Raw genomic sequence first — 18001 nt, forward strand, 5'->3', positions numbered from 1 at the left:
GTGAGGCAGCTATGCTCACCACTGCACCACCTTACCACCTCTTCTTCACCCTTCCTACACAATTTATATCTGATTTTCCAAACATGTTTACTCATCTGGCCCCTTTAAAAATAAACACTGTTGAATGGGTTATGGAGAACCACAAGACCATAAGATATAGGAGCAGAATTAGGCCACTTGGCCCATCGAGTCTGCTCTGCTATACAATTATGGTTGATATTTTCTCATCCCCATTCTCCTGCCTTCTCCCCATAACCCCTGATCCCCTTATTCATCAAAACCCTATCTATCTCTGTCCTAAAGACACTCAGTGATTTGGCCTCCACAGCCTTCTGCGGCAAAGAGTTCCACAGATTCACCGCCCTCTGGCTGAAGAAATTCCTCCTCATCTCTGTTTTAAAGGACCGTCCCTTTAGTCTGAGATGGTGTCCTCTCGTTCTAGTTTTTCCTACAAGTGGAAACATCTTCGCCACGTCCACTCTATCCAGGCCTCGCAGTACCATGTAAGTTTCAATAAGATCCCCCCTCAGTCTTCTTTTTTTAAAAATTTAGATTATCCAATTATTTTTTCCAATTAAGGGGCAATTTAGCGTGGCCAATCCACCTACTCTGCACATTTTTGGGTTGTGGGGGCGAAACCCACGCAGACACGGGGAGAACGTGCAAACTCCACACGGACAGTGACCCAGAGCCGGGATCGAACCTGGGACCTCAGCGCCATGAGGCGGTTGTGCTAACCACTAGGCCACTGTGCTGCCCTTCCCCCCCCCCCCCCACCCCCACCCCTCAGTCTTCTAAACTCCAACGAGTACAGACCCAGAGTCCTCAACCGATCCTCATACAAGTTCTTCATTCCAGGATGGGCAGTGCGGTGGAGTTGAGGCCAGAATGGGATCAACCATGATTTAGTAGGCTAAATTGCCTACTCCCGCTCCGAGGTCATGTGTTCTAGGGAGGAGATGCTCTGGCTGATTTCGCAATCCAGCTCTTGGTCTGTAACATTGTAGGTAGCAGTTGAGGAATATATCAACCATGATAGAATGGCAGAGCATACAGAGCAGACTCGAAGGGCTGAATGGCACTAATTCTGCTCCTATATATCTTATGAATTAGATTAATTATTACTGTAAAATCCTGTATCCTTTCTCATCTTATTCCTAAAGGCATCTGGAGGCATATTTTTTTTAAAGTAGAGGATTATTTTTTTTAAGAAAATGCCAACAAAAAGCGAATATCGAGGGGTCAAACGGTGAACCATTATCATACCACAGTATTGTAACGTTTTGGAATATATCACATGCAACCAAATGATTCTCCATGACTTCAGCAAGCAAAGGAATATTCATTCTCAGGATGAGACTCTCGCTAAGAACCAAACAGCTATGTGAACGAACAGATATGCAGCATAAACAGAATGCTACAACGGTTTACAAGCTTGACTTTACTCCTTCCAATGTCAAAAGATAAAGACAGCTCCAAGCTTCTTAATTTTAGCCCTTAAAAACGGTTTTACATTTCTTACAACACAAAACACTGCCATTAAGCTTGACAGCACAATCTCTTTGCATGCTAAAACCTGGCCAATGGTCTAACCATGTGTGGTGATATGCCTGTGAATATTATGGTGCATAGTTAGTAATGCGACCGCCAACCAGTTAGTGGCGTCAGACATCAGTCACATGATGGGAGACTCGGCAGTTGGTAGCAAGACAGTAATACAACAGGACAGTCGCACATAGAGTAGTTCGAGGAGAGTTCACCGAACTCATTTAGTATATTTGTCTGCATAGTAATCTATTTGTTATCTTTCCACGTGTTCATTAATAAATCATTGTTCTAGTTAAACAACTAGATGTCCTGTGAAAATCATTGCAACGCAAGATCACAGACCACAGCATGGTACCAGGTGTGCGAAACATTTAAAGATAACAACAGAAAAGACAAGGCGAAACAGGCCGAAGAACGAAAAAGGAAAGATTCTTCCGCTGACCAGGTGAACTACGGCTATCTGCAACTCAATGCAACAAACAATAGTGAAGTTAGAGATGGATGGTTTAAAGGCACCCCCACCAGCTTCAAGTCTTGGGTAACGTAGATGAAAACTTGCGTGTTTTCAAACAAAAGTTTAGACTCTATTTTTCAGCCCTTGTCCTGCAGCCGCAGCCTGACGAGCGGCATATTGTGTTGCTGCTCACGGTAGCAGTTCCTCAAGCAATCAAAATCTACAATACCTTCATTTTTGATAGCAAAGAGGAAAGCAAGAGAAACAATGAGATAATAAAGTATTTCGATCAGCATTGCTCTCTGGAAAAAAAACATTTGAAAGATATATATTTCGTCGTGTACCCAAAAACCAGGCAAATCTTTTGATAACTTTGTAACCAATTTGAGGCTGACTGCCCAGTCCTGCAATTTCAGTAATCTAAAGTCATCGATGATCCGTGACCAAATAGTGTTTGGGATATCTAATGATAAAACTCCTTGAGAGATTGTTATGGGAAGAAGATCCGAAATTGGAAAATGTGATTAAGATCTGCCACGCAAGTGAGCTGGCTGCACAGCAGATCAGCACACTCAGCTTGAAGCATTTTGCCGCCAACATGGAAAAAGATGCCGGCCCCGAGTCCAGAGATGAGTACTTTGGAGTGTCAGAAGACCCCGGAGTCTAGGGGGCGAGAGGCGCCGATGTCTTGGCCTTTGCCTCCCTGGCAGCCCGGAGACGGATATTGTTGGAATGGAGAGACCCGGTCCACCAGAAACCGGGGGTGTGGGTGAGCAACCTGGCAGAGTTTGTCAAGTTAGAAAAAATAAAGTTCTCGCCTTGAGGGGTTCTTTGGAGGGGTTTGCCCGGATGTGGCAGTCGTTTACCGACTTCTTCAAAAAAAGTTAAGATGTCAGCAGTGGGCGGGGGAGGGGGTGATAAAAAGGGCAGGCAGGGGAGTTGGGAAGTGGGGAGCAGGATGGTGGGTTAGTTTGTTGAGTTGGTTATTTGCAGCCTTGTTGGGTTGATTTGTGCTTATGGTTGTCGTGTTAATATATAAATGCCTCAATAAAATATCCTTAAAACAAAAATGGAAGAAGATGCCAGCGCCATTAGCACTGTGACGCAGTTCAATAAAAAAAGTGGTCTCGGTGCAGGCGGCCATTTTAAGCAGCGGTAATGCTAGAAATGTGGCAATCGACATGGGCCACGGCAATGTCCCAAGTGTAGCCCACAAATCATTTCGCGACACAATGTTCTTTGCGTCCTACGGTGGACCAAACAGGGTCAATCCATGCAATTGATGAGAAGCCCCTTGTAGGATTATTTTTTGTTGATCTGATTTCAACCAAGGACACGATGAATCGGAGTATGAAAACTGAAGTACGGACTAGTTGTAATAATAGTGATGATCCAACTGATACCGTCGAAAACAGATGGACAATTCCTGTGATGCTGAACGAGACATTGAAAGATATATATCGTGTCGTGTCGAACTGAATGCCCAGTCCTGCAATTTCAGTAATCAGACACGAGTATGAGAGCAGTCTGTCCGATTAGCACAGGCTGTGAGGTCACGGGCTGCGAGTTCATCCGAAAGTTGGCAATCAACCAAGATTGCTGATGGACTACAGTGGGAATGAGATTGAGACGCTGGGTGTATGTGAAATTGAAGCATGGGTACACAACAGAAGTCACATTGTACCATTTTCCATTGTGGACACGAAACGCAAGACCATCATACGTTCGGATGCATGCGAGGCCCTGAACCTAGTTGAGCGGCTGTAAATCCCAGACAGCAAGGCAACAGAAGAGTACTGAGACTCGCAACGAGATACAGTGGCGCAGTTATCCGATGAGATACAAGCGATAGTGAAAGTGGAGGAATCCAAAGGACTTCAGAGTTCTGGTTAGCGGTCTTCGAATATGAGGATTTGCTCAGTGACATAATACAGGAGCATGATGAGCCTATCCTACAGCATCTACAAGATGTAGCCGTAAATTTCTCAGATCCGGGAGAGCCAATGGGCTTCACTCTGAAGTTTAAGTTTGAACCGAATGAGTACTTCACAAATGAGGTACTCGTAAAAACATACCAGATGGCGTCACAGCCTAATGGGTCAAACTTCTTCGTATTTGCAATCACAAGATGCATAGGGTGTCACATCGACTGGAAGAAATAAATAAATGTCACATTGAAAACCATTAAAATGAAGCAGTCGCTTCAGGGTCGGGATGCACGTACAATAGTTAAGAAAATTGTACTAAATTACTCTTTCTTCAATTTCTTCACTCCTCCTGAGGTTCCAGAGCACTGAGTGTTAGATGGAAGCTCTGCAGCAAGACTCGCTGCCAACTTGAAAATCAGTAATTTCCTGCATGAACACATAATTCCATGAGCAGTGTTATACTTCACGGAAAACGATGATGATGAGTATGATTGCACTGACTATGGTGATGATCATTACGACGATGAAAACTACAAAGACCACGATTACGATGAGGAAAGTGAATACTTAAGATGATGAGCCAGAAGGGGACGACCGTGAAACACCATTCTGGTGGTTTGGCGGGAGTGACGAGGTGATCACAAGGGACGCCCAGTCTGCGCAGGACACTGAGAAGTGTAAAAGCTCTAAGATGGCATATGCAAAGACCGAAAGGGAGGTTGCAGCAGCAGATACTTCGGATGAGAACTCAGCTGCGACCACACTCATAACGGAAGATATAATACCCATTCTGGAGAAACTGGCTCCAGAGGCATACGGTGAATCATCTCGAGCCTACAAAATGGTTCCGGTAGTGGACTCCCCAATACTCGAGGCCACTCCACCGAAAGACAAGTTAGAGGAGCAAATGGCTGTATCTGCATGCAGTTCCACGACGACGGATGTTACTTATATCATATTACAAGACGGGGATGAGCCACTATCCAGTTCTTCAGGAAAAGATGATCCACGCATCATCATATCGAGTGACGAGGAGCCATCACTTGGGGCTCAAACACCGGATACAGAGACAGCACCCAACGCAGACACCAGAGTGCGAGGCTCTGCAGCCCGCTACTGAAGATGCAGACTTGACCATAACTGCACAGTCCCTCAGAAGTATGCCGACATGGGACGTCTCAACAGATGATTCATAAGCAACCCTCCCATGGCGCAGGCCAGCAGTAACGGGTGCTACCAAAGCCAAGCAGAAAAAAAGACGCAGTCACAAGTTCGATCTCGCAAAAAAGAAGAGGACGAGAAGGAGAGTGGGGGACACAATGTGTCCTACCTGTGATACTAAACAAGAAGACATCGCCAATGTGGCCGACTGGCCAGAAAGCACATGACGACGGAGAAAAAAACAACGTGTTAAAAAACTAAAGAAACTTGTGACACAGGCCTGGTGAGCAAGGATAACGGTCTTCAGGATGCACCGCGTCAAAAGTCTAACACAAAAAAGACCCGTACGTAAACCGGTCTTCCAGAAACAAAAGCGACGATCGGGAAACTGATAAGAGCCCAGGAGATCAGTGGGGTGATCATGTTGGAGATGTGAAATGAGCTGTGCACCAGGGCCACATTCATCAGGCATACCATGTTGATTGAAGCACAGTTGCATCTGTATAAAAATATATAACATGTGTTAAAGGATAATACAAATTGAGGCAGCACCGTGGCGCAGTAGTTAGCATTGCTGCCTCACGGCGCTGAGAACCTGGATTCGATCGCAGCCACGGGTTACTGTCCATGTGGAATTTCCTCATTCTCCCCATGTCTGTGTGGATCTCACCCCCACAACCCAAAAGATGTGCAGGGTAGGTGGATTGGCTAAATTGACCATTAATTGGCAAAAAAGAATTGGGTACTCTAAATTTATTTTTAAAAAGGATAATACAAATCATGTTTTTGTATATAAATGTTAACATCTCCAAAGGAAGGGGGATGTGGCGATATGCCTGTGAATAGTTTTCTACATAGTTAGTAATGCGACCTCCAAACAGTTGGTGGTGTCAGACATCGGTTACGTGACAGGAGTCACTCGCCAGTTGGTAGTAAGACATACAACAGGACAGTCGCACATAGGGTAGCTCCAGGAGACTTCAAACTCATTTAGTAACTTTGTATAACAATCAGTTTGTTATCTTTCCATGTAATAATCAATAAATCATTGTTCTAGTTAAAAAAAACTAGATGTCCTGTAAACATCATTGCAACGGCAAGATCACAGAACACAACAGCATGGACAAACTCAGGTAGGCCCATTATCAGAAGCACCAGCCAGAGAGCTGCTCAGAGAAGCTATAACGAATCATGGTGCGGGATTTTCCACTGAACCCAATTTGTTTTACGGCAGAGGAGGTGACCTGCCATTGGCTGGCGGTGGGATTTTCCAGTCCAGCCGATGTCAACAGCCTTTTCTGTGGCTCACACACTCCACTGTTAGGGAACCTGCTGCGTGCAGGAGACTCGCTATTAGCGAGACCGGAAGATCCCGCCGGCGGGAAGTGCCGGAAAATTTTAGGCCTGGATCAACTCCTTCATAAAAAAGCTTCTTCCTCACTCTCATCCCAAAGACAGCTGTTTGGCAAAATGGCAAATGGGGAAAAAACATTGCAACATTACAAAACATGTACTTTTTTTTTTACTTCAATAAAGATTTAAAACTGGGCAGGATTGAACCAAGTTTCAATGAAGACAAATCCTATTTGATAAAGACACCGACAAAATGCCAAATACATAGGGTTAGATGCTGTTTAAATCCAAAAATTAGGTCATGGTCAAAATAAACTTTACCATGGGTGGCATGGTGGCGCAGTGGTTAGCACTACTGCCTCATGGCACCAAGGACCCAGGTTCAATCCTGACACAAGGTCACTGTCTGTATGGAGTTTGCACATTGTTCCCGTGTCTGCGTGGGTTTCACCCACAACCCAAAGATGTGCAGGTTAGGTGGATTGGCCACACTAAAATTGCCCCTTAATTGAAAAAAAATTATTGGGTACGCTAAATATATAATTTTATTAAACAATCTACCATATTAGTTGACTAAACATGACAATCTGTTTCATACATAACCAATAATTCAAAACATCTGTGCTTAGACTTAATATCTGAATGAAATATTCTATGGAGGATGGCTCATTGAAGGACTATGCAGTATAGTGCATTGCAGAATGAAATTTGTGACTACAGAGCTCCAGTCTCCAGTGCTACTTTGACATGAACTACAACTGTTTGAAACAAATATTAAGCAGTATACTGAGTTACCTACTTCAAAATGCCATTTAGACCAGTATAAGCTTCAATCACATTAGGGCTTGATGGCAGCATAGTTATGACTCTATCAACTCGCTCAGCTACATCAGCAGGAGAGTCCATGATCTACGAAACAAAAGTGGGCAAAACTATTCTTTATCAGAAGAAATCAGGTAAGTAAATAGCTGAAACAATTTGGGGACAAATTTTAAAAGGGCCCAGTGTGAAGAAGTGAGGAAACAGGTTTTACACTTTGGAGAGGTAACTCAAAAAACCTTCAATTAAGGACAATGTCATGTGAGAGTGCCTTTAAGAATTGGATGTTTAAGAAATGTACCTTTAAGAAATGAGGCATGTCATATGACTGAAGTGACGTTACTGGAGGGGAACTGAGCTCACTTCTGCTTTTTGGGAGTTTTAGTTTCAGTTTGAAGAAAGCTTGGGTGTGGCTGTGAACTGCATTGCTGGTGATCTCTGCCATGAAGGACTATCTCTTAATCCTTTGGTGAAATCAGAATTCTAAAAAGGTCTCAGTATTGAATATAAATCTAATGTGCTTCTGTTCGAAGGATTTGTTAAGTCTTTTGGATGTGTGAAGGAACAGTTTGCAGGATTGGGTAGTGTAGTATTATTTTCGGGGTTATCTTTGAAGTAAGGGGTGTTAAGGGATCCAATGTTTATTTAAAAGGTTAATTTGAGTTCATGGAATAAACATTGTTTTGTTTTAAAAACCATAACTGTAATACTACACCTGGAGAACAAGCCGTGTGCTTCAAAAGCAACAATCCATTAAAGGTGGGGGTTGGTTGAACTCCATGATACATTTTGGGGTTCTGAAAACACCTCTCCCATAACAACAAGTAAAGGTGTCATCCGAAGTACACATAGGATAATTACATATATTGACACAGCTAAATTAACAGATCAAAATTGTTTAAATAAATAAAAGCAAACGGTCTCCACTTAACCTGCAGGAGAAAGCCAAAAGGTTTCAGTGGAAAAATACAGAAACATGCAGAAACATCAAGTTATATCAATTGCAAAGCAACAGGTCATCTGGCCCAACTGGTGTTGCCAACATTTATGTTCCAAATGAGCTTCCTCCCACTCTATTAAATCTAACCCTATCAGCATTAAATAATGGTTACGGGCAACACAGTGGTTAGCATTGCTGCCTCACGCGCCGAGATCCCAGGTTCGATCCCGGCTCTGGGTCACTGTCCGTGTGGAGTTTGCACATTCTCCCCGTGTTTGCGTGGGTTTCGCCCCCACAATGTTTCGCCCCCACAACCAAAGATGTGCAGGGTAGGTGGATTGGCCACGCTAAATTGCCCCTTAATTGGATAAAATATGAATTGGGTACTCGAAAAAAAATTTTTAAAGCATTAAACGATGATCGGAGAAGCAAGGGAAAATGGGGGTGGGAGAAATGCATGTGTCAGCTGTGAAGTCGTCGTAGTCCCATTCTAGAGACTAAAACACAAAATGTAGACTGACACTGCCAGTCAGTGCCAGTACTCAGGGAGTGCTGCAACATCAGGATAAGATATTAAATCAATGTTTGCCATTTCAAGCGTAAGTAAAAGATTGCGTGAAAAGAAAATACTTCTCAGGTGTCTGGGCCAGTACTTATCCTTTGACTCTATTATTAAAATATAATGGCCTCGGTTTTGTGGTTTGACGAGAATGAATCTGTCTACATTCCCCAGCATTACACAGTGTAACTGATAGCAACCTGTGAGGCACAATTCTCCCATCCTGCCATGGCAGGTTTGATGGCGGGCAGCAGGGTGAATCCAGTGGAACTTGTAAGTCAGAAACATGCCAGCATAAAATGTTTACAATTCTAATGGCGGGTCGGTTCTCCTGCTGCCTGGTGGCATGAACGCCATTTGCATTGATTTGAATCTCATCGGTGCTTATTAAAACAGCTGGTTTCCGAGATCTCATCAGCCTTCCAGGAAATCACGGCGACGTCAGGCCCGTTTGAAAAGAGTGACATGCACAATGCGGACTTCAGTTCGATCAAGACTTCGAAGTTAAGTGCAACATCCGTAGCCTACCTTTGATAGTACTGCACTGCTCTTACTGCGCTGATTGTCACTCTGCTGGGGCAGACAGGTTCATTCCCTCCGGCTCCGTGCAGAGCTGGTCTTTATGAAAGCACCAATGGACCCTCCACTCCAACAGTGGGGGGATGGGAGACAATGATGAGGGGAAAACAAATCGATAGAAGAAATTAAAATAAATTGACGGAAATAAAAATGGGGTGAAGGTGGAGGAGAGAGTTCACAGTCTGAAGTTGTTGAACTGAATATTAAGTCCAGAAGCTGTAACGTGCCTAATTGGAAGATGAGGTGTTGTTCCTCCAGTTTGCACCAGGCTTCATTGCGACACTGCAGCAGGCCAAGGAGGGACATGTGAACGTGAGAGCAGGACGGTGAGTTGAAATGACAAGCAACAGGAAGGTCCGGGTCCTGCTTGGGGACGGACCAACAGTGGTCTGCAAAGCGGTCACCCAGTCTGCGTTTAGTCTCTCCAATGGAGAGTAGTTCGCACTGGGAGCAGCAAATGCAATAGACCAGATTGAGGAAGGCGCACATGGAGCACTGCCTCGCTTGAAAAGAGTGTTTAGGCCCTTGGATGGTGGCCCTAGAAATATTGGATGCATTGGTGATCATTTTTCAGCATTCTAGAGACTGTGGAAGGGTTTCAATGGATTGGAGGGTAGAAAATGAAACCCCACGTTTTAAAAGAGGAGGGAGAGAGACTTATATACCGATTAGCCTGACATTGGTGGTGGGGAAAGTGCTGGAGTCAATTATTTTTTTTTTTTGAAAATATTTTATTAAAGCCTATATAATTTTAAACAATTTTCAAGAGGAACCAAAACAACAGACTAAATAACACCCACCCAACCAATAACCACACCCAGCCAACGTAGCTTACATACAGTTCCTCCATCCCCCTTTCCCACTAACTATTTCCCACCTCAAACAACACCTCATGCCTCCCTTTTTCCCTTTACCCCCCCCCCCTTATATCTGCCAACAGCTTAATTTTCCCCAAAGCAGTCGATAAACAGCTGCCACCTCCAGGCAAACCCTAGCATAGATCCTCTCAAGCCTGAGAAACCCGGCCATGTCACTAACCCATACCCCCGATTTTGGGGGTTCCGAGTCCCTCCATGCCAATAAGATCCGTCTCCGGTCTACCAGAGAAGCAAAGGCCACAACATCAGCTTCTCACACCCCGTGGACTCCCAGGTCTTCCCACACACCAAAAATCGCCACCTCTGGATGCGGAACCACCTGTATCTTCAACCATGGACGTGAAATCGGCAAACCCTTGCCAGAATCCCCTAAGCTTCGAAACACGTGGACATGATTTGCGGGCCCTCGCGCACACCGCCCACACCTATCCTCCACCCCTTCAAAGAACCTGCTTATATGGGCCACAGTCATATGTGCCCTGTGGACCACCTTGAATTGCATCAGGCTAAGCCTGGAACACGACGAGGACACATTAACCCTACACAGGGAATCATCCCACAATCCCGCCTCTAATTCCTTCCCGAACTCTTCCTCCCATTTTCGCTGTACCTCCCCCATCGGGGTTCCTTCCCATTCCATGAGCTCTTTATAAATTTCTGAGACCTTCCCCTCCCCCACTACCTTGTCCTGTATCCCCTGTGGGCGGTGGGTGCGGAAAGGTCGAGACCTGCCTCCGCACAAAGTCCCTCACCTACAGATACTGGAACCCATTCCCCCGGGCAGCTCAAACTCCTCCTCCAAGTCCTCCAAGCACGGGAAAGCTGCTGTCAATAAACAGGTCCCCAAACCGCTCGCTCCCAGCTCGTTGCCACCTCCGAAACCCCCATCCAGCCTCCCGACCGGTGGTTGCCACAAATAGGTGGCCATATCGATGCCCCCTCCACTGCATCCACCACTGTCCCCACACCCTCAAGGCTGCCACTACCACTGGACTTGTGGAGTACCGAGCCGGCTAGAATGGCAGAGGTGCCATTACTAGTGCCCCTAAACTTGTGCCCCTACATGAGGCCGCCTCCACCCACTCCCACACTGACCCCTCCCCCACTACTCACTTCCTGATCATTACTATGTTCGCCGCCCAGTAGTAGTTCCTGAAATTCGGTAGCGCCTGCCCCCCCCCCCCCCCCCCCCCCCGATTACACTCCAGCAGCTTCTTTACCCACAAACTCAAGAGATCACCGTGTTCATCCTCTTTAAAAAAGAAAGCCTTCGGAATAAAAATTGGCAGGCACTGAAATACCAACAAAACCTCGGGAGAACCGTCATCTTTACCGTCTGCACCCTCCCCGCCACTGACAACGGGTGCATATCCCACCTTCTGAAGTCCCCCTTTATCTGCTCCACTAACTGAGCCAAATTCAACTTGTGGAGCTGCTCCCACTCCCGCGCCACCTGGATACCCAAATACCGAAAGCTCCCTCCCACCACCTTGAACGGCATACCTCCAATCTCAGAAAATGTGGATATATTACAGTCAGTCCCTTTGTTTACATAATTGATATCGATCAGGCATTGTCAAAGTCGGGCGCGACCCTGCGGGTGGGTGGTGGAGCCGTCCGTTGCGGCGTTCCTGATTGCGCAAATCCGTGCACAACAGACGCAGCAGCCGGCTTTTAATAATGTTAGCTGCCAGCGGCCTTCAAAATGGCCACGAACATATTTTTAAAATGCAGCCACACTGCGCATGTGTGCCCGTTCATCAGTGCGCATGCACAGACTTTTGCACATGCACACCAATGAGTGGGCACGCATGCGCAGTGCAGCCGCATTTTTAAAAATCTGGCCACAGCCTTTTTGAAGGCCGTTCACAGCCAGCATTGTTAAAAGCCGGCTGCAAAAATTTTGGGGAGAATGATGTGATTGATTGACGCTGATGAAGTGGAAGTCTCTTACTCCAAGAATGGAGTGTGATCCAACAATGGTTTGACCGCAGCTGTAACTTCAACCAAGAGATGTCAACTTTTTTAATCTTGATTTTTAAACATTCCAAAACAAAGTGCCTGCAGGTCGTATTTGGAGGCGTTATCAATTAATTAAGTTTTACGTTTCTTTTTTTTTTACATTGTTAATTGTAATGTTTAGGTGAAATGTGGTGAACCTCCAATTTCTAGAGGATGCAAACATTTCCAGTTTCTGCATTTTTTTCCTGTAAATTTTTATCAAATTAAACCCCCCTGAACTTGTAAAACAAAAGCCGGCTGCTACAGCTGTTGCCCGCAAATTTGCACAATCGGAGATGCAGAAGATTTTTTTTTTAAATTCCATGTTATCTTCCTGCCTGCAGGGAGGCAGAGAGCAGGTCACGCCCACCCATCCCCCCCCCCCCCCCCCCCCATCCCGAACATTGACATCACGTGCTTTGGGCGCAATTGCGATTCCTCCATTTTGTCAGCAGGAAACAAGGTAAGAGAAAATGGTGGTTCACGAAGATCGGCCGGGTTGGGTCCCAAAGGTTGGCCGGTAGGTAAAAATGGGTCCCGGAAAAAAAGTTTGAAAAACACTGATATAGATTGTAACTAGCCTTGGCCCAAGCACCAACCTTTAGCACTCGCCTAGTAACAGACTGCCAACCAGAAAACAACCTCTTACTTCCTTCATTCTACTTTCTGCCTATTAAGCAATTGTCACCCCATGTCAATATATTACCCGCAAACCCATGAGTCCTTATCTTGTCGAACAGCGTTTGCCTGCCACCTTATCATATGCTATTTGAAAATCCAAATACATGACATCCACTTAGATCCTCAAAAAATTCTAAGGCAGCAGTTCCCAAGCCACGAGTCACGACCCCATTAATCACAGAATCTGAGATTGGGCTCTCCTCGGAGTCTGTGCCCTGCACTGGGGCCCAGACAGTGTCCGGCCTGCTCATCTTTCAGTCTTCTCCAAGCCAGAGAGCAGACACACGGCCAGTGCTCATTCTATCAAGCGTAATGAATTGCTGCTAGTGAGACATGCAGTTAATCAAATGTGCTGTTTAGAAGATGCCACAAACCAAAGAAATAAGGTTTAGAACTGTCAGTAGACATGCACGACTGAATGGCTGCTTTATTTAATGTGATGCCAAGAGTTCCTTTTGAATCCTTTGAATTAAGCAACAAATTTAACTGGTCAAGACAAGGAGTGGGAGATTAGGAGTGGGAATGCAAATCAACAAATAATTGTGTGGAGTCTGTGTGGAGTCTGCACGTCCTCCCCCTGTGTGCGTGGGTTTCCTCCGGGTGCTCCGGTTTCCTCCCACAGTCCAAAGATGTGCGGGTTAGGTGGATTGGCCATGCTAAATTGCCTGTAGTGTCCTAATAAAAGTAAGGTTGGGGGGGGTTGTTGGGTTACGGGTATAGGATGGATACGTGGGTTTGAGTAGGGTGATCATGGCTCGGCACAACATTGAGGGCCGAAGGGCCTGTTCTGTGCTGTACTGTTCTATGTTCTATGTAATTCAAGTTGAATTTAGCCGTACGTTTTCAGTGTTTTCAGCGGCTGCCATTTTACATTCACTTACATACATAAAGTTTACAGCACAAGTCATTTGGCCCAAGTGGTCTTTGCCAGCATTTATGCTGCACACCACCCTTCTACCATCACTCTTCATCTAGCCCTAACAGCATTCTCTATTCATTTCACCCTCTTGTGCTCATCCAGCTTTCACTAAAGGCGTATGTACTATTTGTCTCAAATACTTCTTATGGCATGCTGCCACTCTGGGTAATGAATTCCCTGTTAAACATCTTGTATTTCGCCTGGGTCTCACCCCCTAAACCCAAAGATGTGCTGGGTAGGTGGATTGGCTATATCTTTTCATTAAAACAGTTAAAAATATATACAAGGTCAAACACTAATTTTGTCTTGGAGAAACAGAGTATCATCCACTCAGTACCAATGTATGGGGCGGGGGGTGGTGGGGTGGGGGGATTAGGATACTCTGATTATTAAAACAGTTCCCAACATAGATCTACAAAAAGCAAATGGTACATTCACTAAACGTTGTGCTGGAGATACCAGATATCCTCGCCTCTGTCCCAGCAGAAAGGAAAGAATGGGGGGAGAGACGGGAAAGGAGGGTGGTGGGGAGGGAGGAAGTTGAGGTGTTGGTGGAGGGGGGCCCAATAAGATACTGCCTGAACTATCTACGAAGGCAGAAAAACACAAGAACCTTCAATTGAGATGTGCCAGATTCCAGGAGTCTCCCAGAGAGGGTGAAGGGAGACACAGTGTCAGGCAAAAGTGAGCCCTGCACCCCACTGCAGAGAGCCTCATGTACACCCTCCACTCCCGACACTGGTCCCACCAACCAACCCAGTGCCTGCTTTGATCCCACCACTGGGATCATCGACAGGCGGGATCTCCTCAGACTCCTCCCTGGGTCCTGGGCCAGTGGGAGGCGGTGGTGCAGATGCCTGCTCCATCCCCACCGCCTGTTTACCGAAAGGCCCCGAAAATAACTCCGGAAACAGATCCGGGATGGTGGCAGAGATGCCCGAAGACAGCAGCTGGGACAGAGGGTCTTCCAAACCATAACTAGCTAAGAATCTAAGAAGCAGGGGGTTATCGCCGACCGCCTCCCCCCAAAAAATTTAACAAGTCTGGGGTGCTAAATTGTACTGGGTGGAACAGGCCCGCTCGGGTCCAGTCTGACCTCAAAGCATCCTGCTCGGGGGACAGCAGCAGCTTCCTCACTATCCCCCCACGTCCTTTCTTTTGGGAACTGGGCGTAACACCTATGCAAAAGAACCTGGATTGCCGCCGTTTGCAGGGGAGAGGGTCACACACCGGGGAGACCTCGATCTCTGGAGGCCCCTCCAGGCTGACTCCTTGTTTCTCAATGCTTTGTGGATGGACAGAGCACCCTCTGGTTTGAGATCGCGCACCTCACCACAGCCATCCACAAGGGCCTGCGCAGAAGTGTAGCCGGGCCCGGCGTCCGATGGCGAAATGTCACCGGGCTGAGGGTGTTGCTGGGTGATGGGGGGTGAGGTGTAACGGCTGCACCCTAGTTAGTAGCCAGGGGCACTGGGTCAGTCAAGGTCAGAGTGTCAGAAGGATCCACACCTGACTGCTGGTGAATCGACCTGTTGGTCTTCCCCTCAGCCTTCCAGCCACACGGCTGTCCCCTCACCTCCACGCCAGTGGAAGTAGAGGGAGTGGCTGAATCATCAGCGGCAGTGTTAGAGGTGGGGCAATTTTTTCTAATATGCCCCACCTTCTTGCAAGCGTGGCACCGCACACCACCCGCAGACCAGAAGGTTTTATCCCCAAAGGGGATCTCAAAATCCCCTAAAGGATCTCCTCCCAGGCCAGGAAAACAAAGACCTGGCGCCGGAAGGAGAAACTATGCTTGAGGGTGGGGTCTTTGAGGCAAAGCGGGAGCGGTATCACCACTGGCCGTACCTCCCCCAGTTGATGGAGATGGGTGAGGAGAAGCTCCGTGGGAATAAATGGCGGGGCATTAGAGAGGATAACTCTCTCGGCAGTGGCCTCCAGCGGGTCCACCGCCAGGTAGATCCCGCCCACCGTGAGCCCTTTTTCCAGGGCGAGGTGGACCACCCGCTCGGCTCTCAAAAAGACGACTGCTTTGCCATACACCTTTGAGGCTGCAACTATGGCCGAAAGGCCAACAACTTCGGCCATAGCACAGACACAGGCCTGCTAAATTGTCCCTTAATTGGAAATTGTTTTTTTTTTTAAATCGTAATTCCATCTTCCAGCTTAGGACTCACCCCCCACCCACAAGTCGAAATATTTTCTGTACGTCCATCCTAACAAACCTTCTCATTATCTTAAAGGTCTCCATTAGGTCTTGCACAATTTCTATTTAAATAAACCTATAAGTAAGTATAGATTGGCAGGAACCTCTTTGGACACAGATCGGTCCATTGGAACTTGAACCGCATGCAATTAAAGACAAGTTAGCCCACACAGCTGAAGTGTTCACATCAATTTTATAAACTGAATTCCACAAGCCAGAGAAACAACAGCAATCTATTACTGGTCTGATCAAGCTGCTTAGCAGCTATTAAGTAGTTCTTAAATCAAAAGATGAGTGATCAATCAATGCTGGTCATAGTTTATTATTGGATCCACAACAGAGAGGCAGCAGGCACAAGGTTACTGTAACAGAACTGCTGCTTTGAATTTAAGGCTGTAACAGTCGCTTGAATTCCATCTAATACACCAGCCTTTTCTAGCATCAGTAGTAAAATCAATAAGGAAAATAGTTAAAGGACAAGACAACGTTAAATTATTTTATTAGCAATTTATAACCCCCACAATGAAACAATAGAACTTCTAAATATACACACTGTCATCCAACATCCTGATAATTGCTGCAATTTTCACAAGTCAAATCCTCAGGTGAGATTGCTTCACTGTTCAGCTTCTTTTGATATTTCTGTTTTACATGCCTTCATTTGCGTAGGTGGAACCAGTTCCATATTTACCAATTTGTCAGCAGAGCACCTCCAGCATTGGCTTATTTGCCTTGGCAAACATCATCTGGAGACACTGGGTCAGCTTTCACAAACACACAACTCCCACGGGTAGTTAGCTAGATGGCTGGTTTGTGATGCGGAGCGATGGCAGTGGCTCAGGTTCAATTCCCGTACTGGTTGAGGTTATCCATGAAGGCCCCGCTTTCTCAAGCTTGCCCCTTGCCCGAGGTGTGGTGACCCGCAGGATAAATCACCACCAGTCAGCTCTCTCTCAAAGGGGAGTGAAGCTTATGGTCCTCGGGGACTATGGCAACTTTCATTTCAGTTCTCTCTCCGCTACCTCTACAATGTCATAATGTCTCATGACTGTTTACGCTGCATAAACCAACAATTCTTATCAGACCGTTCATTACTTTTATCATAAAAAGTCTTTACTTCAAAGATGTGACATTTTGGGGAAAACAAAAATCTGCTACCAAAAATGAGTATTCTATTGACTGACTTTTCTTTATCAAAGTAAATGTCTGTTATAGTACATTTTGGTGGAAATGCAAAATCACTTTTTGTAAATGTAGGGTGCTTTTTCAGAGGGCAGGTGCATTCTCACTGGGCCAAATGGTCTCCTTCTGCATTGTAGGAATTCTATAGTTCTAAGTATATTTGGTAGTTATGAAGCAGGTAGCTGGAATAACACTTTGCTGGGGAATTGCTCCCATAGAATCCCTACAGTGCAGAAGGAGGTCATTCAGCCCAATGCGTCTGCACCATCCCTCTGAAAGAGCACCCTAACTAGGCCCACACCCACGCCTTATCCCCGTAACCCCGCTAACCTACACATCTTTGGACACTAAGGGGCAATTTAGCATGGCCAATCCATCTAACCTGCACATCTTCAGACTGTGGGAGGAAACCAGAGCACCCGGAGGAATTCCACACACAGGGAAAATATACAAATTCCACACAGACAGTCACCCAAGGCCGGAACTGAACCCAGGTCGCTGGTGCTGTTATGCAGCAGTGCTAACCACTGTGCCACCGGGCCACCCCAACACTTCATACGAAAATCCTATTGTAGGTTAAAATCAACTCTCCCCCTGCACGTTCTCCAATATACTTCGGTAGTCATCAATTTCTTCAGTCACCCCTTCATCTCCACCTTTTCCCCAACAAAAATGTCACTGCCTCCTGCCGCGACTCTTCCTTGCCACAAATTTAGGAGGCAGATCTCAGTGTATCCGGCACATAACTGTCTTGCTTGTCTTTCACCAGATCCAACTAAACCACATCAAACAC

At 46.1% G+C, this 18001-nt stretch overlaps 1 protein-coding gene across 1 annotated transcript in view; it reads right to left on the minus strand.

Moving 5' to 3' along the window:
- LOC119966077 (3-hydroxyisobutyrate dehydrogenase, mitochondrial-like) overlaps positions 1–18001 on the minus strand; it is a 185434-nt gene that overhangs the window by 149981 nt on the left and 17452 nt on the right. Inside the window, exon 3 of the mRNA XM_038797268.1 lies at positions 7244–7353. Coding sequence (XP_038653196.1) covers positions 7244–7353 — 110 coding nt within the window. The remainder of the gene's footprint in view (positions 1–7243; positions 7354–18001) is intronic.

Source organism: Scyliorhinus canicula, chromosome 5, assembly GCF_902713615.1.
Source record: "Scyliorhinus canicula chromosome 5, sScyCan1.1, whole genome shotgun sequence".
Lineage (NCBI taxonomy): Eukaryota > Metazoa > Chordata > Chondrichthyes > Carcharhiniformes > Scyliorhinidae > Scyliorhinus > Scyliorhinus canicula.